We start from the raw sequence: 25,335 nt of genomic DNA on the forward strand, positions 1-25,335 counted from the left end.
TATTACATTCAGACTTGCTGCATAGGATCAGCATGACCCTAATTAATGTATAGCAGTGTTTTTGTATTTGCCGGTAGTCTTGAGGGGGAGGGGGAAGCGACGCAAGTCTCTATGTAATTGTGTATCATGTTGCGCTGCCTCCAGGTGGGGGAGGGTATTACAAGTCTCCACCATTTACAGTGCAGTATTCCCGTCCCCATGTTTATCAGTGCAGTGAGGTGTTTTGAATTATACGCAGTAGGTATGTTTGTGCATCATGCACATCTCCTGGGTTATTTCTTTTTTGTGTATACAAAGCTGTCAGAATTCAACGATTTGAATCGGAGGAACAAAACTACAGTATTAAAAGTACAAACTGATCTTTCCATTCAGTTTTTTATTTCCTGCTTGAAGATATGACTGATGTGTCTGCAGCTCACACAGGAAAATGTCAATGTTTCTAACATTCCCAGGAGAGGAGATCAGGCCTTCCAAAGCCAACTGCTATTCCTAAGCCAATTGGGATTCCCACCAGCATCATCTCTCAGCCGACCACCGGTTCAATGAAGTGCATTGGTGAGAATAGCTCTCATTAATTTTTTTAAATAACTTCTCAGCGTGGCCGATGTTCCCTGACATATTTTCTCACAAAATGTTTTTTTTTTTTTTACCTCCTTCCTTAAATCGCAGGATATGAGGCACAGGACGGTATGCAAACCCAACCACGAGGAGGGACTCCAACCCCACCAACCCCTGGCAGGCCAGGGAGTATTACGGGACCAACCACTCCACATGAACGGGCTCGCAGCGGGAGTACAACGCCGCGCAGGATTCAAGCAGGGTACATTAACGCCATACTGTCACATGCAAAATCACACTCCATTAAATGTATTCCAACATTCATCCACATTATACACCATCACACTAGTTGCACATTTACACTGTATCAGAACATGGAAATTCATATCATATAATGGCATGATCTACAGTACAACGCTTCAACAAATTACAATAGCGTGATTAAAACTAGCCCAGCACATTTAAATTCACACCACACGACATCATCCTGAATTTTTTTAGCCAGTCTTTATTGTTGCTCATATCAAGTATTTACAGACTATTGCTTACGTTTTAACAACTTCTGTCATGGGAGAACACACAGTTTTCACTGTAAAGTTTAATCTTTGTCAGGTCGGGTTAGATCTGTGACCTGCTACAGGTACCATGTAAACCTGTACTAACCTGTTCCATGGTCGGGTTGTCGGCGACTAAACCGTCTCCCCCACCAGGTTTTCTGATGAGGAGGGTGTTTGGATATGGACACCCAGCAGGATTAAAAACAAAACCTGTCAAAGGGCGGAGGAGCTACTTGTGAGCCAACGGCCATCCATATCTAGTGCCCAACTGTGTCTGCGGACGTCCTCCTGCAGTTGGGTTACTTTCTATTAGGAGGTTGGTGGCAGGATTTGCACTCCGGCCAACATAAAACCCTTCATTCCGCAAAACACAAAAACGCAAACAAATCTGAAAACCCACTCCGTGGGAGTACCTACTGTGCAGCTTCCCTTCGCAGGGCAACTCACCGGATGACGGGATTGGGGCAAAGCCTTCGGGACCCCCAATCTTTGATGAAAGGAGGGAAACCACGGGGTAACATCCCTGGGTCAGATTGCGGGAGAGTGTGTCGGAGTGGTGCTGAGGTGTCGTCCACCAGACAGCGGTCTACTTGGGTTAACCTGAGGCGGTCCCTTCGGGTGGGTGCCTGGAATGTCCTATCCTGAAGAGAGGATGATCACCTGTCTCTGTTATCATCTGAGTTCAACCTTTTGGACATCGGTATTGCAGCTCTCTCTGAGGTTTGGAGACTGGATTGCAGCGAGATTATGGTGGGCGGTTACACCTACTATTGGTCTCCTCGCTCTGATGGTTACCATACTCAAGGAGTTGCTGTAGCTGTGTCCAATAAGCTGAACCCAATGATAATTGAGGTAACACCGGTCAACGAGCGTATTATGAGACTAAGGATTCGTCACTCCATAGGTGTCACTTCCCTGGTCTCTTTCTATGCTCTGACTGAGGCGAGTGATCTCACCGTGAAGGATGCATTCTACGCCACGCTCGAGTCTGTGGTTGATCAGTGCCCCAGACGAGATACACTTCTAGTCTTGGGGGATTTCAATGCATCGACTGGAACTGAGAGGGATGGTTATGAGACATGTGTTTGTCCCCATGGGTCAGGAAGTATGAACCAGAAAAGCACTAAGTTCCTTGACTTTGCAAGAAGTCATGGACTTAGGGTGGCTGGTTCATGGTTTCAGCGCCCACAAGCTCATCGCTGGGCTTGGTATTCCAACGCTGGCGGTGTGGCAAAGGAGATTGACCATGTCCTCGTTGATGGTCGCTGGAGGATGATCCAGAACTGCAGGGTCTACCGGAGTTCTCAATTCCTCAATACTGACCACCGGCTTGTTGTAGCAACTCTAAAGCTGCACCTTAAATCCTGGAGAATGGTACCATCCCAGCCTAGGCTGGATGTTGGCAAGCTCAAGGATGAGAGAGTAGCTGAGGAGTTTGCGAACAGGCTGAGTGGACATTTGGGGTGTCTGGGTGCTTTGGGGGGTCCTGAAGAGTTGTGGAGTGCCTTCAAGACCACCGTCCTTGATGTTGCCGGTGGATGTCTTGGAACTCACCGCAGGGCAAAGAAGAATTTTGTCTCTCAAGGGACACTGGATACCATTGACCAGAGTCGCAGGGCCAGGCTGAATGGCAAAGCTGAGCTGTTCAGGGAGCTGAGGCGTAAAACTGTACGTGTACTCAGGGTGGACAAGGAGGCCTATGTGCGAGGAATCTGTGAGGTGGTAGAGCACCACCTGTGGACAGGTGATTCTCGTCCTGCTTACAGTGGAATTCGCGCATTGCGTTCATCCAAGCCCATCCCTCGGAGCACCGCAGTTAGAGCAGAGAGTGGTAGGCTCTTGACAGAGTAGTCTGAAGTGAAGGCCCGCTGGGCCGGTTACTTTGAGCGGTTGTACAAGGCTGATCCCCCAGCTGTCGAGTTGGACGTCAAGGGTGTTACTATCCCTGTTTCTGACCCTGCAATCAACTGTGGTCCACCTTCGCTTGTGGAAACACGGGCTGCGGTGAACCGGTTGAAACGGGGTAAAGCTCTAGGGATCTGTGGCATCCATGCTGAACTTCTCAAGGCTGGTGGAAATGCTGCACTCGTGTCGTTGCATGCAGTTTTGTGCTCTGCCTGGAATACAGGCATCATCCCAACTGATTGGAAGAGGGGACTTGTTGTCCCTCTCTGGAAAGGGAAGGGTGATCGCCAAGACTGCAACAACAACTAGGGGTGACGCTGCTCTCAGTGCCGGGCAAGGTATTTGCTCGGATAAGTCTTGATAGGGTTCGCCACCATCTGCTTGAGCACCAGCGTCCAGAGCAGTCAGGCTTTACACCAAAGAGGTCAACGATTGACCGTATCCTTGCTCTTCGTGTCCTCACCGAACGCAGACGAGAGTTTCGGCAGGGGCTGCTTGCAGCCGATGTTGATCTCTGTAAAGCGTTCGATTCAGTGAATCCGCCTGCCCTCTGGAGGATTGTTGGTCTTCATGGGGTGCCACCAAAACTGATCGATCTGATGTCTGAACTCTACTCTGGTACTGAGAGTGCTGTGAAGTGTGGTGCTACCATCTCTGACTTATTTCCAGTTGTTACTGGAGTTCGTCAGGGGTGTGTACTGGCCCCCACACTTTTCAGCACTTGTGTGGACTGGATTTTAGGGAGGATGTCGGAAAGATCAAGCTGCGGTGCATCGTTTGGTAATGGCAAGATCTCGGACCTTGATTTTGCAGATGATGCAGTCATCTTTGCGGAGACTTTAGATATCCTTTTGGGGGCCCTCGAGGTGCTGAATGAGGAGTCGGAGCCGCTGGGATTACGGGTTTCTTGGGTCAAAACTAAGATCCAGGCTTTCAATGACTTCTTGGATGCTGCTGTCCTGTCTGTGTCTGTTTGTGGTGAGGATGTTGAGGTCGTGGAGAGATTCACTTACCTTGGCAGTGATATTCATGTCTCTCCTGGCTGTGAGTCAGTGGTCAATAGACATCTGGGTAGGGCCTGGGGAGTCATGGATTCACTGGATCATGGGGTGTGGCGCTGCCGGTACCTGTGCGGGAGGACGAAAGTCCGAGTGTTCAGGTCCTTGGTGCTTCCAGTCTTGCTCTATGGATGCGAGACTTGGACTCTGACCAAGGATCTGAGACGGAGACGTAATTCCTTTGGTACCAGGTCTCTTCGGAGAATCCTTGGCTATCGCTGGTCAGATTTTGTGTCCAACGAGTGGTTGCTGAGAGAGACTCGGATGAGATTTGTTACCTGCATAGTCTGTGAGCATCAGTTGCGGCTGTATGGACATGTGGCTCGTTTTCCTGATGCTGATCCTGCTCACCAGATTCTCTCGGCGAGGGAGTCTCGTGAGTGGAGGAGGCCAATGGGCCGACCACGTGCCTCGTGGTTGCAGCAGGTTGATCGGCATCTCAAAGAGATGGGGATGGGCCTGGCATCTGCCTGGGGGAAGGCCAGACGGAGGCCCCTGGAGTACCGGCGGAAAGCGGACGCAGCGACGTGCTGTTCTGGCACATGCTCCCATACCTGACCTGAGTTTAATCTTATGATTATTCTCAGACAATCACTTTCCTGAATTGATTGAACATGATTTGCTAGATTATATTTTTGACAAGTAGACAAAGCTTTCATGAACATAGCATCTTCATTGTGGACCATTAGCCCTCACTTTAAGTGCAACAAAACGCATTCTAAAAAAATTGGGAATTTTGAAATCTCATCGTCGAATTTTTCATTTTGCATCATGACATGAAACAATTGCACCAATTCAGTATATTTCCTCGTAATTTCTGTCGAGGTGGCCACGTCTTTCTTTTCTTTTTTTTTGTCTACCTTTTCGAGGCTCGTATGAGAGCTAACACACAACGCACATCAAGGGGGGCATGAGACAGGAGGGGAGGGAGTCGGAAGGACAAAATAGTGGGGAACAGACACATTTGGAGATTTGTGGAAGAGAGAGGGATGGGATGGGGAACATGGGGAATAGAAGATGGACATTCCAGGGACTTTCAGGAAGGAAAGCAGGGAATTTGAAGGAGGTGGGCTTGGGTGGATTATCAGGGGTAGAAAAGATCAAGGATTTAGATGGGGGATGATAAGAGGTGGTGGTGAACAGCTGTTTTGAAGGCCTGGAGGGAAGAATGGGAATGAATAGAGTGAGGGAGTTTATTCCAAAGGCGGGAAAAAAGAGGAATGAAAGAGTGAAGTTGAGCAGTGATTCGTGATTTTGGTAGTTTTACCAGAAGGGGGTTGTTGGCGGACCTTGAGCCCCCTGCGGAAATGTGGTGGGGACAAATCGCAGAAAGAGCAGGGGGGGCGAGGCTGGAGAGGAGACAGTAGATGAAAGAAAGACCACCGACCAACCTGCGGTGATTGAGTGAGAGGCCCAAAGACTCAGCCTCATTGCGTGAGATGCCAATGATCCGAAATGCCTTGATTTCCACAGCGTGAAGCCGAGAGAGGTGAGGGGCAGGAGCACCAGCCCAGAGGGGAGAGCAGTACTCCATCAGGCTGCGGACAAAAGCTTTGTAAGTGGTCAGGGGCTCAGGTGGGCCAAGGAAGGACTTTGCACGACGGAGGATGCCCAGTCGGAGACTGGCTTTGGAGGCGAGGTTTGAAATGTGGCTTTCCCAGGAAAGGTCATGGCAGATAGTGAGACCCAGAAGCTTGAAAGAAAGGACTTCTTTCTTTTATACATTGAAAGTCTTTGAGTAAAATCTAGGCTTATGGAAGAGTGAGGTTACTGAGGCTAAAAAAGCTATAGAGTGACAGTGAAACAGTAGAGCCACAATTCGACAAATAAGCAATGGAATGACAGAGTTAAGGAGGAAAGAGAGAAGGGGGTGGGGGGGGGGGAGAAAGGAACACAGTAATCTGCAAGAGGGCTGGTTTAGGTAGAGTTAATGGGGGTAGAAAATAATACAGGTCAGGATGGGGGATGACTTGAGGTGATGGGGCACGACTTGCATGAAGCCCTGGAAGTAAGAGTGTGATTGAACTACCTCCAAAAGGCAATTTCACAAACTGGAGAAAATTTGAACAAAAATGTGGAGGTGCGCAGTTAGCCTGGATTTTGAGAGTTCAACCAGGAGCGAGTTCCATGGCCAATATGGGATATCTTGTCCCTGGTTTCCCATGAAACACACTTGACATCAGTGATACATTTGTCGGTCTTCAATTGGCAAGGAAACATGTGACATCATATTCATTTCGGCCAATCACGGACAAGACAGAGCTGCCTTCATCAAAAATTTTGAGATATTCACTGAAAGAGCATTTGCTGCTTTTTAGTCTTTTTTCATGCAGGGACGTACAGTGAAAAATATACACTGATTAACTCTTTCACTTTTCTTTTGAAAATTTGACTTTTGTTTCACTTAAAAATTTTCAATAGTATGTATATATGTCGATCCTAATGAAGTTAATATGTAATTTTCTTTGGCATCATTATATCTCTGGATGCCTCCTACATTTTTAGAGTGCAACGATTGCACTGAGAAAGTGACACGTCACGTGACATTTATTTTGTACGAAAGTTTTTGCTTTGTGGAGTTTTGATCCACATTTTTTGTGTCAAAAATAATCATTTTAATCAATATTGTGATATAACACCTCTCCCTATTACAGCCAGAAGGTTGCAATTATCCGCACTCCTTCAAGATCTCCCAGCTACCATCACTCCCAAGAATTACAAGTGGCCCCACCAATGCCTGACGTCAAGCATGTGCGTGCCAAGATTCGTTCAACTGAGAACTTGTGCCATCACCCAGGTGGAGGCAAGGTGTGCACGGCAAAGAAGGAGAAAAAGGAAAGAAGGGGAAGTGGAATTAGAGATGGAAATTTTTGGTGGAGAAAAGGAGGGGAGTGTTGTAAGATATAGCAGAGGCAGAGTTTGAAGATTATGATGTGAGTATAATGACATATAGACTTGAAGTACAAGAGAAAGGTATCTGAAACAGTGAAACACTGAAGATCTTTAAGTTCATATTCAGAGTTGGAAGTATTCTTGTTGATAAGATGATAAAAGAGAACCACAGTAAAAAGATGATAGAGAAACATGGCATGTGCAAAAGGCCAGCTTCTCTATACTTGGAGAAAATTTGTTTGGTTACAACATATACAGTAGAGTCTCATGAGGACAGATAAATTGGTTCCAGAAATTGTTTAAGATGTCGAATATTCGACTTAACGAGACTAGTTATTTAAAGTGTGATGTGGTTTATCGAGATTCATCTTATCACATGTCTATTATAATGCGAGTCGACTGTACTTTGCATGGATTCCATGTGTGTTTCACACTAAATTGTGGACCCACAAATGCATGTATGATGTCACATATCTGTGCTTCACAGTGAGTGGTGTTTAAGACATAGCTGCCTTCACATCGATTACTGGTAAATTTACTGTACTGTATTCATGACTTTAAAATGCATTTTTTCACTTTCAGATGGAAAGTGAAAAATTCTGCATAATTATCTGATGTAGTAATTTTTTGCCTCCGGTGACAAAGTCGCCGGTGGCATTATGTTTTTGGGTTGTCTGTCCGTACATACGTCTGTCCATGGAAATTTTCTCTGTTTTCTCTGCAACCGCTTATCCGATTCGCACAAAATTTTCACTAGATGCGACTACTCATGCAAAAAATTTTTATATGGTAATTATGACGTCATTGTCACATGGGGTGGTAGCTATGTTGGAAAAACAGAAAAACTTGAGACCACTGTATCTCTGAAACCATACCATGGAAAAAAAAACACACTGTGGCAAAAATTTTAACTTGGCATCTGGCAACTACTCTGCATGGGGAATAAGTGTGATTTGATGATGACGTCATCGGTGAAGTGGTATCCCAGTCAAAATTCAACACGTAGAATGCTCCATTCGATCAGTGTGAAAATTTTTGAGGGTCATCTCAGGCTAAATTGTAATTGGCAAAAAAAATTGATGACATCATCGGTCACGTGGTTCGGCAGGCATATTGTTTTTAACATAAAAGCTTCAAATATCATCTTCTCTGTGATGGCTGAACAGAGTGAGGCAAAACATTATAGGTATGATTGCCTATCCATGAGGAACAAAATGTTTTCCACCTATGATGTCATGGTCACTTGGTTTGGCAGCTATGATTTTTTGAATAAATATTTTAGAATCTTCTTCTCCAGAATGGCTTGACAGAACAAGGAGAAACTTCACTTACATGGTCCCCAAGCCTTGTGGAGGGATACCAGGGTGTTCACGAATAATTAATAGATCACATTGTCTGGCAGCCATATTGGTTTGAATGAAATACTTTTCAAAATCTTTCTCTTGAAAGGCTTCATCAATCGATGTGAAACGTCAGTTATGATCTCGTAGACATGTGGAATACATTTTAAATTTCAACCTGGTCGAACGCATGGTCTGGTAGCCAGAATTATTTAATATTTTAAATCTGAGTTCAGGGATTTAAATAAAACTTGGTACAAGTATGTCTAATGATGTAATAATGTGGGCGGAGGCATATCTGTCGATGTTGTGACATCAAAGATTGTCGTTCTGGTTTTTAGGTCAGCTCGCTGACCTTATAAAACCGTTTGATGTCCTCAGGTCGGTCTGTCTGTCTGTCCGTCCATCTGTCAACAATTTTTATTTTTCTATCTCCTCCGAGACGTCTCGGCCGATTGAGTTCTAACTTAACACTATGATAACACTAGTTGCTCTCTATAGATCGTCTAAGCCATTTTTCGCATTTACGCCTCGGGGTCAAGGTGACAGGGTTATTAAGTGCAAAATGACCGATTGGTCGAATGGCCTAAAAGGAAGCATCGGATGGCCATAATGCATTATGGGTTTCATAGGGATTATTAAGAAGATTTAATTCGACCAACTAGTTTCTCATTACCTCTGTCATCTGGCCCTGTTTATTGAACCACACGAGGTCTGTCTGGCCCTGTTTATTGGGCAACACGAGGTCCGTTGACCTCAACACGGCTTCACACGGTTATTTTAAGTTCAATTTAAATTCTGTTTTCACTTTTCATAGTCGCTAAGATTGAATAACACTCGGTTGCATCAGGTTTTGTTAAAATTGACTGTTTATATCGTCGGTCTGTGTGGAATGCATTGCAGCAAGGGGTAGCTTCCATGGGCTTCCATCCGTTTCCATGCCATATAACGAGGCTGTCTTAAGTTCTAGTTGATTTCTGTTTTCACTTTTGGGACCTTCTGGTGTAGCTACACATTTAATGAAGATAATTTTCATGCAAATCCGCTCAGAAACACACTTTTCATGAGAAAAATATATTGAATTAAAATAACCGTGAGACGCTGGAAGTGACACCACATGCTTTCCGTTCGCTGCTTCACCTCGTAACCTGTCCTCGTGAGGGACTGCTTATTCGTAGCGTCTGTGGGATTAATGTTTATATTTTAGATGGTTTGGGGATGTGCTCTACACGTATCTGGAAGAATTCCGGTGAAAAACGGACGTTTTAAGATTTTGTTCAGGCATTTCATCTGACGAAAGCTGGCTGGTCGCGTGACACCGCACAGACGTGCAGGCATCGAGTGATTGGGCTTCTCGGTGGCCCGAGGGTCCTTCTTAGTTGGGGTCCCGCTCTGTCCTGGAGATAGCCATTAAATGCACACACTTAGAGTACTTGTTTCACAGCCATCAAACGCGGGTTTGAAAATTGTATAATGATGTTGGGAATGATTCCTAGAATATGGAGATTTTTGCTTCGAGCGGCCTCATGCATTCATTTTAAATTCAATTTGAATTCTGTTTTCACTTTCCGTAGTCGCAAAGGTTAATTAACACTCGGTTCCATCAAGTTATGTATCCGAGCTGACCGTCAAACCCGCTCGGGTGTATTATTTTGAATTTGCTTTTTTGTTTGACTTTAACTTTAAGATTTGATTTCATGTTTTGTAATGATACAAAATTCATTACAAGGAACTTTGACATTAGAGGAGGCCATTAGGCTCATCAATGCCTGTATTATAACCAACCTGTGGTTGTTTGTCTATACTCTGTCCTTTTAAATGCTCAGCATCAAGCAACGATGCAGCATGTACCATTTTAAAATATTTGGTATGACTTGGCCAGGTTTTAAACCGCTGACCTTTCAAACTCAGAGCGGACGCTTTAACCATTGCGCCACTAAGCTGGTGAAGATTTTCATCGATTGTATTTTACAAAGTGTTGACAATATAAACTTTCTTAAATAGTACTGTGCAAAAGTTTGGGTTATTTTCACTTTTGTGGTGCTATTCCCCATTAAACATTTTGGGAAGTTAGAATTGTGCAATACAAGTAGATAATAATTCAAATTTCTGTGTAAGTCGATTTAATATCACAGTTAACTTTAAGTACATAAAATATATTAGGTTATTGAAAATTTTATTTTTTCTATACATATATTGTCTATCATGTGCTCATATTATCCACCTTACCACAAAGAAAATATCCAGGCAACAGTTTGTGAATCTTTGTGCAGTAAATTATAAATTATTGAAGTAATTAACACCAGTTACATTAATGCAAATTACAAGAAACCACAATAAAATTAGCAAATTCGTGAATATGTAAATTAGTTTTCATCAGTTTGTTCCCTTGTTTGAAGGTCTATGAGTGGGTTTAGAATGGTGCCACATAAGCAACTTTCAACAGAACAGTGTGTGAAGATCAAAATGCTGTGAGAAGGGCATACTATGAAGAAAATAGCCAAAAAGCTGAAGATCACCTACAATGCTGCGAGGTACACTTTGCAAGGCCTCAAAGTAACTGGCTTGATACAAGACAATAAAAGTCCAGAAAGACCCAGAAGAATCTCCCTAAGGCAAGACGAGTATTTGACGTGCTTCAGCCTCGGCTATCGAAGAAAATCAAGTCAGCAGCTGACAAATGAAATGAGAGCAGGCCTGACCATTAACATCTCAACCAACACTGTGTACAGAAAGCTGATTGCAGCAGGTCTCCCTGGCAGAGTTGCAGCAGAGACCACTGCTGAGTCTACAGACTAAGGTGAAAACACTGAAATTTGCAACGCAATACCAAGATAGGGTGACTGAACAATGGAATTTGGTGCTCTGGTCTGATGAATCGAAGTTTAAATATTTTTGGATCTAAGAAACGCCAGTTAGTATGCCAAAGACCTGGAAAACATTGACACACAATGTTTGCATCCTACTTTTAAACACGGGGGCGGCTCTGTGACTCTGCGGTTATATCTCATCTTTTGGTGTTTAAATTTTTTGGTCTTCTTGGTGTTTAAAAAAAAATTTGGTCTCAGATCAGGAAAACATGCTAAAATCAATGGGACACGGAACAAAATAGAAGTACAAGCAGATACTGCAGCATCATGCAATTCCTTTTGAAAATCGTTGAATCAGACGAGGATTCATGTTCCAACAAGATAATGATCCAAAACTCACTTCCAATATAGTAAAACAGTATTTGGAGACTAAAGTTACAGTTGGTGTGCTCCAAGTGTTAAAACGGCCACCTCAGAGTCTGAACATGAGTCCCATCTTGCTGGAATCAGATATGTTCCTATGGGATTACCTGGAAACGGAGAAGAGCAAGAGAAACCCAACTAACTTTACAGATCTGTGGAATGTACTGCAGGATATTTGGTACAATATGCCTGCAAGAGTGCTTCAATCATATACAGTAAACATGGGTAAAATAGTGATGGCACTTAAGAAGGCACAGGGCAGACACACAATGTATTGGCACAAACTATAAAATGACACTGTTCTTGTTAGTTTCTTCAGCAGTTTGGTTCACGTGCATTCATAAAGGCTGTTAATTAATAATAATAAAAAACACATATGACTGGTATCACTGATAATTTTATCTTTGATTAATTTATCTTAAAGTATGAATATAATTCGAATAATACACCACGGCAGGTTTGACGGTCAGCTCGGATACAAAACTTGATGCAACTGAGTGTTAATCAACCTTAAGGCCCTGTCACACCTTGACGAATTAGCCAGCGTATGCCTGACGTATGCAAAATTTGGCTAAAACGCTGGCACACGTCGAATACGTTATGGGAAAGTTTGTATACGTTAAGAGCACGCTGGCATACGTAGTAATACGCTGGCATACGTCGTAGTATGCTGGCATACGTCTTTGCATGCTGGCATACGTCGTAGTACGCCGAGGTGTTAGACAAATTTTCCATGCTTGAAATTTTTCGACATATGCCAGCGTATGACTCACAGATTCTGTATAATGCTGGCCATAAGTTGTAGGCACGTTACGCGATCGTCAACACACGTTACTTGTAAGTTACTCATAAGTCGAAACACGTCGACGTAATGTTTAGCGTACCCGAAACTTATTTCTAACCTATGAGTAACGTGTTGTAGGCACGTTACGCCATCGTTGACACACGTCGACACACGTTACTTGTACGTTACTCATAAGTCGAAACACGTCAATGTAATGGTTAGCGTCAGTGTTCCAGACTCCCTGTTTTTTTTTTTCTTCGGTATGACGGTGATGTTAACACTTCGATTTCCAGTGCGGTTATAATATAATATAATTAATAGGCTGCCGCTCAACGATTTAAATCATAACTGCACGAGAAATCGAAGTGTCAACATCACCGTCATACCGAAGAAATTTTTTTTTTTTTAAACCAAGGAGTCTGGAACACTGATGCCAACCATTACATTGACGTGTTTCGACTTATGAGTAACGTACAAGTAACGTATGTCGACGTGTGTCAACGATCGCGTAGCGTGCCTACAACTTATGCCAGCGTATGCGGAATGTGTGTCATACGTCGAGAAATTTTCAACATGCTGAAAATTTCTCAGCATACTACGACGTATGCCAGCGTGATATTAACGTATACAAAACTTACCCATAACGTATTCGACGTGTGCCAGCTTGGTTCGGCAAATTTTTCATACGTCGGCATACGCTGGCTAAAACGTCAAGGTGTGACAGCGGCTTCACACTTCGATGTCTAGTGCGGTTATGATTTGAATCGTCAAGCCGCAGCCTATGAATAGCCTACGCCACGTGATCGTCGGCGATACGCTGCCGCGCGCTATGCATAAGTTAGACTATCGTTGGGTATAGGTTGTGAACGCCGACAACACGCTCAGCATTCGTTGGTATAAGTTATCTATATGTGATTAAAACATTCTTTGTACGTTACTAATACGTTATGCATACGTCCAACACGTTATTATACGCCCAAAACTTAAAAAAAAACATCAATAGTTCAGCGTATGCCAGCGTTTTACATACATTCTGAGACCTTGCCATACGCTGGCTAAAACGTCAAGGTGTGACAGGGCCTTTAGCGACTACGGAAAGTGAAAACAGAATTCAAATTGAATTTTACATTAATGCGTGAGGCCGCTCGAAGCAAAAATCTCCATATTCTAGGAATCATTCCCAACATCATTATACAATTTTCAAACCTGCTTTTATAGCCGTGAAATAAATACTCCACTGTAAGTGTGTGCATTTAATGGCTGTTTCCAGGAGAGAGCTGGACCCCAACTAAGAAGATCTCCGGGCCACCGAGAAACTCACTCACTCGCCTGCACGTCTGCGTGGCGTCACGTGACCAGCCAGCTCGCCGTCTGATGAAATGCCCCAACAAAATCTTAGAACGTCCGTTTTTCACTGGAATTCTTTCAGTTACTTGGAGAGCACATACCCAAACCATCTAAAATATAAACATTAATCTCACAGACGCTACGAATAAGCAGTCCCTCACGAGGACAGGTTACGAGGTGAAGCAGCGAACTGGAAGCATGTGATGTCACTTCCAGAGTCTCACGGTTATTTGAATTCAATATATTTTCCTCATGAAAAGTGTGTTTCTGAGCGGATTGGCACAAAAATTATCTTCATTAAATGTGTAGCTATACCAGAAGGTCCCAAAAGTGAAAACAAATGAACTAGAACTGAAGACAGCCTCGTGATATAGCATGGAAACGTATGGAAGCTACCCCTCGCTGCATTGCATTCCACACAGACCGAGGATATAAACATTCAATTTTCACAAAACTTGATGCAACCGAGTGTTAATCAACCTTAGCGACTGAAAAGTGAAAACAATTTAAATTGAACTTAAAATAACCGCGCGAAGCCGTGTTGAAGTCAACGGACCTTGTGTTGCCCAATACACAGGGCCAGATGACAGAGGTAATGACAAACTAGTTGGTCAAATGAAATCTTCTTAATAATCCATATGAAACCCATTATGCATTATAGCCGTCCAATGCTTCCTTATAGGTCATTCGACCAATCGGTCATTTTGCACTTTATGACCCTGTAACCTTGACCCCGAGGCGAACATGCGAAAAAGGGCTCAGACGATCTATAGAGGGCATGCAGTATTATCATCGTGCCAAGTTAGAACTCAATCGGCTGAGATGTCTCGGAGGAAATAGAAAAATAAAATTTGTTGACGGACGGACGGACAGACAGACCTGAGGACATCGAACGGTTTTATTTCAGCGAGTGGTTATTTCAAACGGTTCAGTGAGCTGACCTAATAACCCAAACTTTTGTACAGTAGTGTATGTTATTAGACAAATATCTGTACACCAGGGTCCTACGATATATCGATTTCCTGGTTATGTTGGTGTCATTTTTCATATTGATACACATATTGGAAATTTGAATATACTGGAATATCGAAAAATTCGGTATGAAAATATAAATCTTTCATACTTGTCTGGTCAAAGGAAAAGCAAGTTTTATTCAAAATACAGTGCAGGGGATCTTTGGGTTACAAAGGGATTCCGTTCCAAACAACAGTTCATACGGTAAGTAACTAGATCGGCCGTTGACTCAGTGTTATAAATGATGGTATCGGCGCACGAGTGGGGGATACTCACATGGTGATTCAACAAGCTCAGCAGGAGACCAACCATTACCTTGTCACCCATGCTCACATAGTTCAAAATAAGGAAAATGCCACGTTTAGCGTTTTATTATTTAAAGTCTACAAAGCTCAGATTCATTTTGAGAAAGATGAGTGTCTCTACCTTGTCAGATGAAAGATAGTTTCTTTTGTTGTCAAATGCTGCAGAAGCAGCACTGAACAATCTTTCCTTTTCATTAACGTGTTATATAATGGAGGCTTTTAAAGACTGCATGTGAAATTTCCCCCTTTTTCTTGGGGAACCAGAATACTGTCAGCCTACTTTTGAAATGTGAAAAAACAAATTTAACTGACGCTTTGATGCACTCAGGTACGCCTAGAACGTATGACATCAAGACGTACTTGGCTAGGAAGACTCTGAGGTGGCCATTCCAACAAGTCAGTTTTAAATTTTAACCTCAGCAGTTTATGGGCGATTGCGTTTTCCTTTGGCCTCACAGCTGTTTCTAAAGCAATTGGTTATTTTATATGAATCGGGTGTGCTTTAGAAAGCCTGTGCCAATTACCGATGCGATACCAATATCGGCCTGTGCCGATTACCGATACCGATGTCGATACTGTAAATGTTGTCATCGCGTGTACCAAAATCGGTGTGTATATAATATGCCGTCATCACGCGTACATGTCATCACATATTCCAATTATAGCTGAGCAACACACACCCTGTCAGTAACACCATACCTTTTATTTAGTGAGAAGCATTTGCATGCTGTGTGTGTATTTTACACACACAGCATGCCAATGTAAAATGCATGGTGGCCTTACCAGCTGTCTCCTTGGTCTCACCTGTAAAAGTAACTGTTGATATCGATATACCGGTATGAGCCCACCGATATATCAATATCGGAAAAAAATTGATACCGACGGAGCTTACTGTAAACACAAGTGATATGGTGAAAAATCACTGACCCTGAAATAAATCTCTGGTTTCTCCTGAGACCTGAAATATATCTAAGTATAATTTTATCTGATATAATGAAAGTTTTTTAAATAAGAGAATGAATTTACAAATTTATTAGCTGACAATCAATGTCATGCTTACCTATGTATATTTGCATAATAAAACTACATGTGCTTCCATTCACAAGGCAAACATGGTTGCAATTTAAATTTTTGCTGTTTGGCTGAATGACATCTTTTTTTTTTTTTTACTGGAGCACACGATGACCTACTGACTTTGTTCCCATGCAGATTCAAATCTTTAGCCAGAAAGCAACTTATGGACATGTCCAGGCAAAGTGCTGCTCATTGGACAACGTCGGACATACACCCAGAAATAGCCAGGTATTCCATGTGTGTACTGGTACATTTGTATATGGGTAATGGTGTCCTCACAAACTTCTGACCAAAATGGCAACTGTGAAAGTGCAGTTTTTTTAAAATTCTGAGTGCCATCATTATTTTGTGAACTAGCAGGGACCAGTAGAATATCCATGCAATGTAAAATGTGACTTCAAGTCTTCAACTCTCCCTCCCCTCCACCCTCAAAAACCCCAGGTCACCATCCCCCTCCCAAACCACAAGTCCCCACCCTCCTTGTCCCAAACCCTAAGGCATCAATCCTCTCCTCCAAGCCTTCAAACACCCTCCCCAACCCACCCCATCACAACTCCTAAATCCCCCCCCTCTTTAAAGCCTTAAGCACCCCTCCAAACTCCGTCCTATTTTTGCTTTCCCCTCCCCTCCCAAACCCCAAGTCCTCACCCTTGCCCTTCCAACCCAAAGGTGTCAATACCCTCCCTACTTCAAGCCTTCAAACCCCTCCCTACCCCAACTCCTCAACCCCCTTCCCCAAAGCCTCAACCTCCCCCTCCCACTTCTATCCCACCTTTGCTCTCTCTCTCTCGAAGCAACAACTCTGTCCTCCCCTCCTCATCCTCCTCTCATTCATAAAAGCAAATGGGCATTCCCACATCGAAACAGCGTGGAATATTTAACGCTTTCCGCTCCGCGATCAATGCCATCACAGACTTCACAGAAACCTATCACGGTTACCTGTCCAACTCACAATCCCACAAAATATGCAGAAACCCAATGGTATTGCAACTCTTAAGTGACCATGAGCAGCCTAATTGTACCAATAAACGACCCAAATCTAATTATCTTCTTCCTGATGCAGAAACAGTCATGCGCCGCATTACGACGTTTCGGTCAACGACGGACCGCATATATCCTATCGCCTCGTGATGTCGTAGCCATCGTCGCGCTGCCAGTCGTATAAAAGTACAGTATAGCACATACAATTATGTACAGTAGATAATACTTGATAATGATAATAAAGAACTACAGTGTGGCCCTGTTATAATGCGATCGTTAAAGTCCATAAAATGTTATCGCGAAAAAAGCGGGGTCACGCGAAATCGGGATTCAAGAAAATCAGCGTTCAAACTGACCCAATGTTGACCGAACATCCGAAAACACCCCTATTTTCGCCCTATTTTACCCGTTTTTTGCACGTTTACCTTCTAGCAAGTAAATTACCTTTGATTTAAAGAATTCCGCGAATAAATTGTTGTTACAGTCGAAATTAAAACACATTCATTTTCAGTAAAGCTTTTTATGTTGTTAAAACATTCACACTGTTCCAAAATATATCACACAACTGGCAGGTGCTCGTTTCTTCATTTGTAAATGATAACGTCGATGCAATGATTATTTATAAAATCCAAACGCTATTTATTTACCTTTCTATAATCGATGCGAGAGGAGATTCGAAGCAGCCGCTAACAACACATATGGCCATCATGAACAGCTCAAAGGTAAAACTAACGCTTCTTCTGTCTATCAGGGATGTGCGTTACAATTGCCGACATTATTCAGTTCAGTAACATGCTGCAGAGGTTTGTAGCCGTGGAGCAATAGGCTATACCATATAGCCTAGGTGTGTAGTAGGCTATACCATCTCGGTTTGTGTAAGTACATTTTATGATGTTCGCACAATGACGACATCACTTAACGACGCATTTCTCAAAACGTATCCCCATCGTTAAGTGACGCATGACTGTGTATAATGTCAAAGGGCATGACACATGACGTCAAAGGGCGGAGGAGCTCCTTGTGAGCCAACGGCCATCCATGTCTAGTGCCCAACTGTGTCTTCGGACGTCCTGCTGCAGTTGGGTTACTTTTTATTAGGAGGTTGGTGGCAGGATTTGCACTCCGGCCACTGTAAAACCCTTCATTCCGCAAAACACAAAAACACAAAAAAATCTGAAAACCCACTCTGTGGAAGTACCTCCTGTGCAGCTTCCCTTCGCAGGGCAGCTCACCGGATGACAGGATTGGGGCAAAACCTTCGGGACCCCAATCTTTGATGATAGGAGGAAAACCATGGGGTAACAGTCCTGGGTCCGATTGCGGGAGAGTGTGTCGGAGTGGTGCTGAGGTGTCGTCCACCAGACGGCGGTCTCCTTGGGTTAACCTGAGGCGGTCTCTTCGGTTGGGTGCCTGGAATGTCCTATTCCAAAGAGAGGATGATCACCTGTCTCTGTAATCATCTGAGCTCAAGCGTTTGGACATCGGCATTGCAGCACTCTCTGAGGTTCGGAGACCAGATTGCGGCGAGATAATGGTGGGTGGTTACACCTATTATTGGTCTGGTCGCTCTGATGGTCACCATACTCAAGGAGTTGCTGTAGCTGTGTCCAATAAGCTGACCCCAATGATAATTGAGGCAACACCGGTCAACGAGTGTATTATGAGACGAAGGATTCGTCACTCCTTCAGTGTCATTTCCCTGGTCTTTGTCTATGCTCCGACTGAGGCGAGTGATCGCACCGTGAAGGATGCGTTCTACGCCAAGCTCGAGTCTGTGGTTGATCAGTGTCCCAGACGAGATACAGTTCCAGTCTTGGGGGATTTCAATGCATCGACTGGAACTGATAGGGATGGTTATGAGACATGTGTTGGTCCCCATGGGTCAGGAACTATGAACCAGAATAGCACTAAGTTCCTTGACTTTGCAAGAAGTCATGGACTTAGCGTGGCTGGTTCATGGTTTCAGCGCCCACAAGCTCATCGCTGAGCTTGGTATTCCAACGCTGGCGGTGTGGCAAAGGAGATTGACCAGTTCCTCGTTGATGGTCACTGGAGGATTATCCAGAACTGCAGGGTCTACCGGAGTGCTCAATTCTTCAATACTGACCACCGACTTGTTGTAGCAACTCTAAAGCTGCTCCTTAAATCCGGGAGAATGGTACCATCCCAGCCTAGGCTGGATGTTGGCAAGCTCAAGCATGAGAGGGTAACTGAGGAGTTTGCAAACAGGCTGAGTGGACATTTGGGGGGTCGGTGCTTTTGGGGGTCCTGAAGAGTTGTGGAGTGCCTTCAAGACCACCGTCCTTGATGTTGCGGTGGATATCTTGGAACTCACCGCAGGGCAAAGAAGAATTTTGTCTCTCAAGGGACACTGGATACCATTGAACAGAGTCACAGTGCCAGGCTGAATGGCAGAGCTGAGCTGCTCAGGGAGCTGAGGCGTAAAACTGTACGTGCACTAAGGGTGGACAAGGAGGCCTATGTGCGAGGCATCTGTGAGGGGGTAGAGCATTACCTGTGGACAAGTGATTCTCGTCCCGCTTACAGGGGAATTCACGCATTGCGTTCATCCAAGCCCATCCCTCGGTGTACTGCAGTAAGAGCAGAGAGTGGTAGGCTCTTGATAGAGGAGTCTGAAGTGAAGGCCTGCTGGGCCGGTTACTTTGAGCGGTTGAACCAGGCTGATCCACCAGCTGTCGAGTTGGATGTCAAGGGTGTTACAATCCCTGTTTCTGACCCTGCAATCAACTGTGGTCCACCTTCGCTTGTGGAAACACGGGCTGCGGTGAACCGGTTGAAACGGGGTAAAGCTCCAGGGATCTGTGGCATCCATGCTGAACTTCTCAGGTCAGGTCAGGTATGGGAGCATGTGCCAGAACAGCGCGTCGCTGCGTCCACTTTCCGCCGGTACTCCAAAGGCCTCCGTCTGGCCATCCCCCAGGCAGATGCCAGGCCCATCCCCAATTCCTTGAGATAATGGTCAACCTGCTGCAAATAAGAGGCACGTGGTAAGCCCACTGGCCTCCTCCACTCATGAGACTCCCTCGCTGAGAGAATCTGGTGAGCAGGATCATCATCAGAGAAACGAGCCACATGTCCATACAGCCACAACTGATGCTCACGAACTGTGCAGGTAACAAATCTCATCCGAGTCTCTCTCAGCAACCGCTCGTTGGACAAAAAATCCGACCAGCGATAGCCAAGGATTCTCCGAAGAGACCTGGCACCAAAGGAATTAAGTCTCCATCTCAGATCCTTGGTCAGAGTCCAAGTCTCGCATCCATAGAGCAAGACTGGAAGCACCAAGGACCTGAGGACTCAGACTTTCGTCCTCCCGCACAGGTACCGGCAGCGCCACACCCCATGATCCAGTGAATCCATGACTCCCTCGGCCCGACCCAGACGTCTATTGACCTCTGACTCACAGCCAGCAGAGACATAAATATCACTGCCAAGGTAAGTGAATCTCTCCATGACCTCAACATCCTCACCACAAACAGGCACAGACAGGACAGCAGCATCCAAGATGTCACCGAAAGCCTGGATCTTAGTTTTGACCCAAGAAACCCGTAATCCCAGCGGCTCCGACTCCTCATTCAGCACCTCGAGGGCCCCCAAAAGGATATCTAAAGTCTCCGCAAAGATGACTGCATCATCTGCGAAATCAAGGTCCGAGATCTTGACATTCCCAAACGATGCACCGCAGCTTGATCTCTCCGACATCCTCCCTAAAATCCAGTCCATACAAGTGCTGAAAAGTATGAGGGCCAGTACGCACCCCTGACGAACTCCAGTAACAACTGGAAATAAGTCAGAGATGGAACCACCACACTTCACAGCACTCTCAGTACCAGAGTAGAGTTCAGACATCAGATCGATCAGTTTTGGTGGCACCCCACGAAGACCAAGAATCCTCCAGAGGACATCCCGATTCACTGAATCAAACGCTTTACAGAGATCAACATCGGCTGCAAGCAGCTCCTGCTGAAACTCTCGTCTGCGTTCGGTGAGGACACGAAGAGCAAGGATACGGTCAATCGTTGACCTCTTTGGTGTAAAGCCTGACTGCTCTGGACGCTGGTGCTCAAGCAGATGGTGGCGAACCCTATCAAGAATTATCCGAGCAAAGACCTTGCCCGGCACTGAGAGCAGCGTCACCCCTCGGTAGTTGTTGCAGTCTTGGCGATCACCATTCCCTTTCCAGAGAGGAACAACAAGGCCCCTCTTCTAATCAGTTGGGATGATGCCTGTGTTCCAGGCAGAGCACAAAACTGCATGCAACGACATGAGTGCAGCATTTCCACCAGCCTTGAGAAGTTCAGCATAGATGCCACAGATCCCTGGGGCTTTGCCCCGTTTCAACTGGTTCACCGCAGCCCGTGTTTCCACAAGCGAAGGTGGACCACAGTATCCAGTGTCCCGTGAGAGACAAAATTCTTCTTTGCCCTGCGGTGAGTTCCAAGACATCCACCGGCAACATCAAGGATGGTGGTCTTGAAGGCACTCCACAACTCTTCAGGACCCCCCAAAGCACCCAGACCCCCCATGTGTTCAGTCAGCCTGTTCGCAAACTCCTCAGCTACTCTCTCATCCCTGAGCTTGCCAACATCCAGCCTAGGCTGGGATGGTACCATTCTCCAGGATTTAAGGTGCAGCTTTAGAGTTGCTACAACAAGCCTGTGGTCAGTATTGAGGAATTGAGCACTCCGGTAGACCCTGCAGTTCTAGATCATCCTCCAGCGACCGTCAACGAGGACATGGTCAATCTCCTTTGCCACAACGCCAGCGTTGGAATACCAAGTCCAGCGATCAGCTTGTGGGCACTGAAACCATGAACCAGCCACCCTAAGTCCATGACTTCTTGCCAAGTCAAGGAACTTAGTGCTATTCTGGTTCATAGTTCCTGACCCATGGGGACCAACACACACCTCATAACCATCCCTATCAGTTCCAGTCGATGCATTGAAATCCCCCAAGACTAGAAGTGTATCTCGTCTGGGGCATTGATCAACCACAGACTTGAGCGTAGCGTAGAATGCATCCTTCACGGTGAGATCACTCGCCTCAGTTAGAGCATAAACAGAGACCAGGAAAATGACACCTAAGGAGTGACGAATCCTTCATCTCATAATACGCTTGTTGACCGGTGTTTCCTCAATTATCATTGGGGTCAGCTTATTGGACACAGCTACAGCAACTCCTTGGGTATGGTCACCATCAGAGCGACCAGACCAATAGTAGGTGTAACCACCTACCATTATCTCGCTGCAATCCGGTCTCCAAACCTCAGAGAGAGCTGCAATCCCGATGTCCAAACGCTTGAGCTCAGATGATAACAGAGACAGGTGATCATCCTCTCTTAGGGATAGGACATTCCAGGCACCCACCCGAAGGGACCGCCTCAGGTTAACCCAAGGAGACCGCCATCTGGTGGACGACACCTCAGCATCACTCCGACACACTCTCCCGCAATCTGACCCAGGGATGTTACCCCGTGGTTTCCCTCCTATCATCAGAGATTGGGGGTCCCAAAGGCTTTGCCACAATCTCGTCATCCGGTGAGCTGCCCTGCGAAGGGAAGCTGCGCAGGAGGTACTGCCACGGAGTGGGTTTTCAGATTTTTTTTTTTTTGCGTTTTTGTGTTTTACGGAATGAAGGGTTTTACGGTGGCCGGAGTGCAAATCCTGCCACCAACCTCCTAATAAAAAAGCAACCCAACTGCGGGAGGACGTCCGCAGACACAGTTGGGCACTAGATATCGATGGCCGTTGGCTCACAAGGAGCTCCTCCGCCCTTTGACAGGTTTTGTTTTTAATCCTGCTGGGTGTCCATATCCAAACACCCTCCTCACCAGAAAACCTGGTGGGGGAGACTGTTTAATCGCCGAGAACCCGACCATGGAACAGGTTAGTGCAGGTTTACATGGTACCTGTAGCAGGTCACAGATCTTACCTGACCTGAACTTCTCAAGGCTGGTGGAAATGCTGCACTCGTGTCATTGCATGCAGTTTTGTGCTCTTCCTGGAACACAGGCATCATCCCAACTAATTGGAAGAGGGGCCTTGTTGTCCCTCTCTGGAAAGGGAAGGGTGATCGCCAAGACTGCAACAACTACCGAGGGGTGACGCTGCTCTCAGTGTCAGGCAACGTCTTTGCTCGGATAATTCTTGATAGGGTTCGCCACCATCTGCTTGAGCACCAGCGTCCAGAGCAGTCAGGCTTTACTCCAAAGAGGTCAACGATTGACCATGTCCTTGCTCTTCGGGTCCTCACCGAACGCAGATGAGAGTTTCGGCAGGGGCTGCTTGCAGCCTATGTTCATCTCTGTAAAGCGTTCGATTCAGTGAATCGGGATACCCTCTGGAAGAGTCTTGGTCTTCGTGGGGTGCCACCAAAACTGATCGATCTGATGTCTGAACTCTACTCTGGTACTGAGAGTGCTGAGAAATGTGTTGGTGCCATCTCTGACTTATTTCCAGTTGTTACTGGAGTTCTTCAGGGGTGTGTACTGGCCTCCACTCCTTTCAGCACTTGTATGGACTTGATTCAAGGGAGGATGTCGGAGAGATCAAGCTGCAGTGCATCGTTTGGGAATGTCAAGATATCGGACCTTGATTTCGCATATGATGCAGTCATTTTTGCGCAGGCTTTAGATATCCTTTTGGGGGCCCTCGTGGTGCTGAATGAGGAATCGGAGCCGCTGGGATTACGGGTTTCTTGGGTCAAAACTAAGATCCAGGCTTTCAATCACATCTTGGATGCTGCTGTCTGTCTGTGTCTGTTTGTGGTGAGGATGTTGAGGTCGTGGAGCGATTCACTTACCTTGGCAGTGATATTCATGTCTCTGCTGGCTGTGAGTCAGAGGTCAATAGACGTCTGGGTTGGGCCTGGGGAGTCATGAATTCACTGGATCATGGGGTGTGGCACTGCCGGTACCTGTGCGGAAGGATGAAAGTCTGAGTCTTCAGGTCCTTGGTGCTTCCAGTCTTGCTCTATGGATGCTAGACTTGGACGCTGACCAAGGATCTGAGAGGGAGACTTAATTCCTTTGGTACCAGGTCTCTTCGGAGAATCCTTGGCTATCGCTGGTCAGATTTTGTGTCCAACAAGTGGTTGCTGAGAGAGACTCGCATGAGATTTGTTACCTGCACAGTCCGTGAGCATCAGTTGCGGCTGTATGGACATGTGGCTCGTTTCTCTGACGATGATCCTGCTCACCAGATTCTCTCAGCGAGGGAGTCTCGTGAGTGGAGGAGGCCAATGGGCCGACCACGTGCCTAGTGGTTGCAGCAGGTTGACCGGTATCTCAAGGAGATGGGGATGGGCCTGGCATCTGCCTGGGGGAAGGCCAGATGGAGGCTTCTGGAGTACCGGTGGAAAGTGGACGCAGCGACGCGCTGTACTGGTACATGCTACCATACCTGACCTGACCTGACTGTGTATAGGTGTATATATGTATGTATATGTATGTATGTATGTATGTATATATATATATGTATGTATATATATATATATATATATATATATATATATATATATATATATATATATTTATATATCGTTTACAGTAAATAATGATGGATGTTTTGTTTTACAATGTCATGAGATTCCCAGAAGTCCTTGGACAAAGACATGGGTTTTATGTTCCTTGGTTGACTCGATTCAGAGAAAATAGTCGGAAGTAATAGCAAGGATTTGCATAACCTCCTTGGTAAAAGCCCTGCTCCAGAATGATGTGTTTAAGGCCTAAGTCACATTTGCTCTACGGCTCGGATACGGCGGCCGTACCCCCCCACCCCCTGAATTGACAGAAACGTGCGGCGGCCGCTAAGTTTCTGAGGTGGCCTCAGGGTGGTCCTACGCCGTTTGGCTATCTTTTACAGGTCGTAAGGTCGCCGTCGAATTATAGCGCGGAGTTATAACTTTTTTCATTTCTACGTTGGCCGTAGTAATTCGACAAGCCGTAGCCGTGACGTAGATGTGTTCCATGTCGACCGTACGTAGGGCGTATGGTGGGCTTGCGTTATTCGTGCGGCTGCCATAGGCTCTTATCAATGAAAAATTAATTTTGCCAACCCCCAAAAAATTACGGCGGCCACACTATTTCCACGGTCACCATACGGTGGCCCTGCGGTCTGTGTGACTTCCTGTGGGCAACGCAAGGTCGACGCACGGTTCCCCTATGCCTGCCGTCCGTCTTACGTACGGCCTCCGTGGCAGTTTGCGTCGACCGTGCGTCCACCGTGCGCTACCGCTAGAGATCGGACTATCGGTGTTTGCCACCAGT

General features: G+C 45.6%; 1 protein-coding gene across 4 annotated transcripts in view; it reads left to right on the forward strand.

The window, feature by feature from the left end:
* LOC147014267 (microtubule-associated protein tau-like) overlaps positions 1–25,335 on the forward strand; it is a 136,420-nt gene that overhangs the window by 93,025 nt on the left and 18,060 nt on the right. For all 4 annotated transcript variants that reach the window (XM_085852080.1, XM_085852079.1, XM_085852078.1 and 1 more), the window contains 4 exons: positions 453–555; positions 670–820; positions 6,733–6,886; positions 16,203–16,295. In XM_085852080.1, the coding sequence (XP_085708206.1) occupies positions 453–555; positions 670–820; positions 6,733–6,886; positions 16,203–16,295 (501 nt within the window). The remainder of the gene's footprint in view (positions 1–452; positions 556–669; positions 821–6,732; positions 6,887–16,202; positions 16,296–25,335) is intronic.

The sequence above is a fragment of the Eptatretus burgeri genome, chromosome 13, assembly GCF_056783735.1.
Source record: "Eptatretus burgeri isolate ZD-2024b chromosome 13, Ebu_testis_v1, whole genome shotgun sequence".
Classification (NCBI taxonomy): domain Eukaryota; kingdom Metazoa; phylum Chordata; class Myxini; order Myxiniformes; family Myxinidae; genus Eptatretus; species Eptatretus burgeri.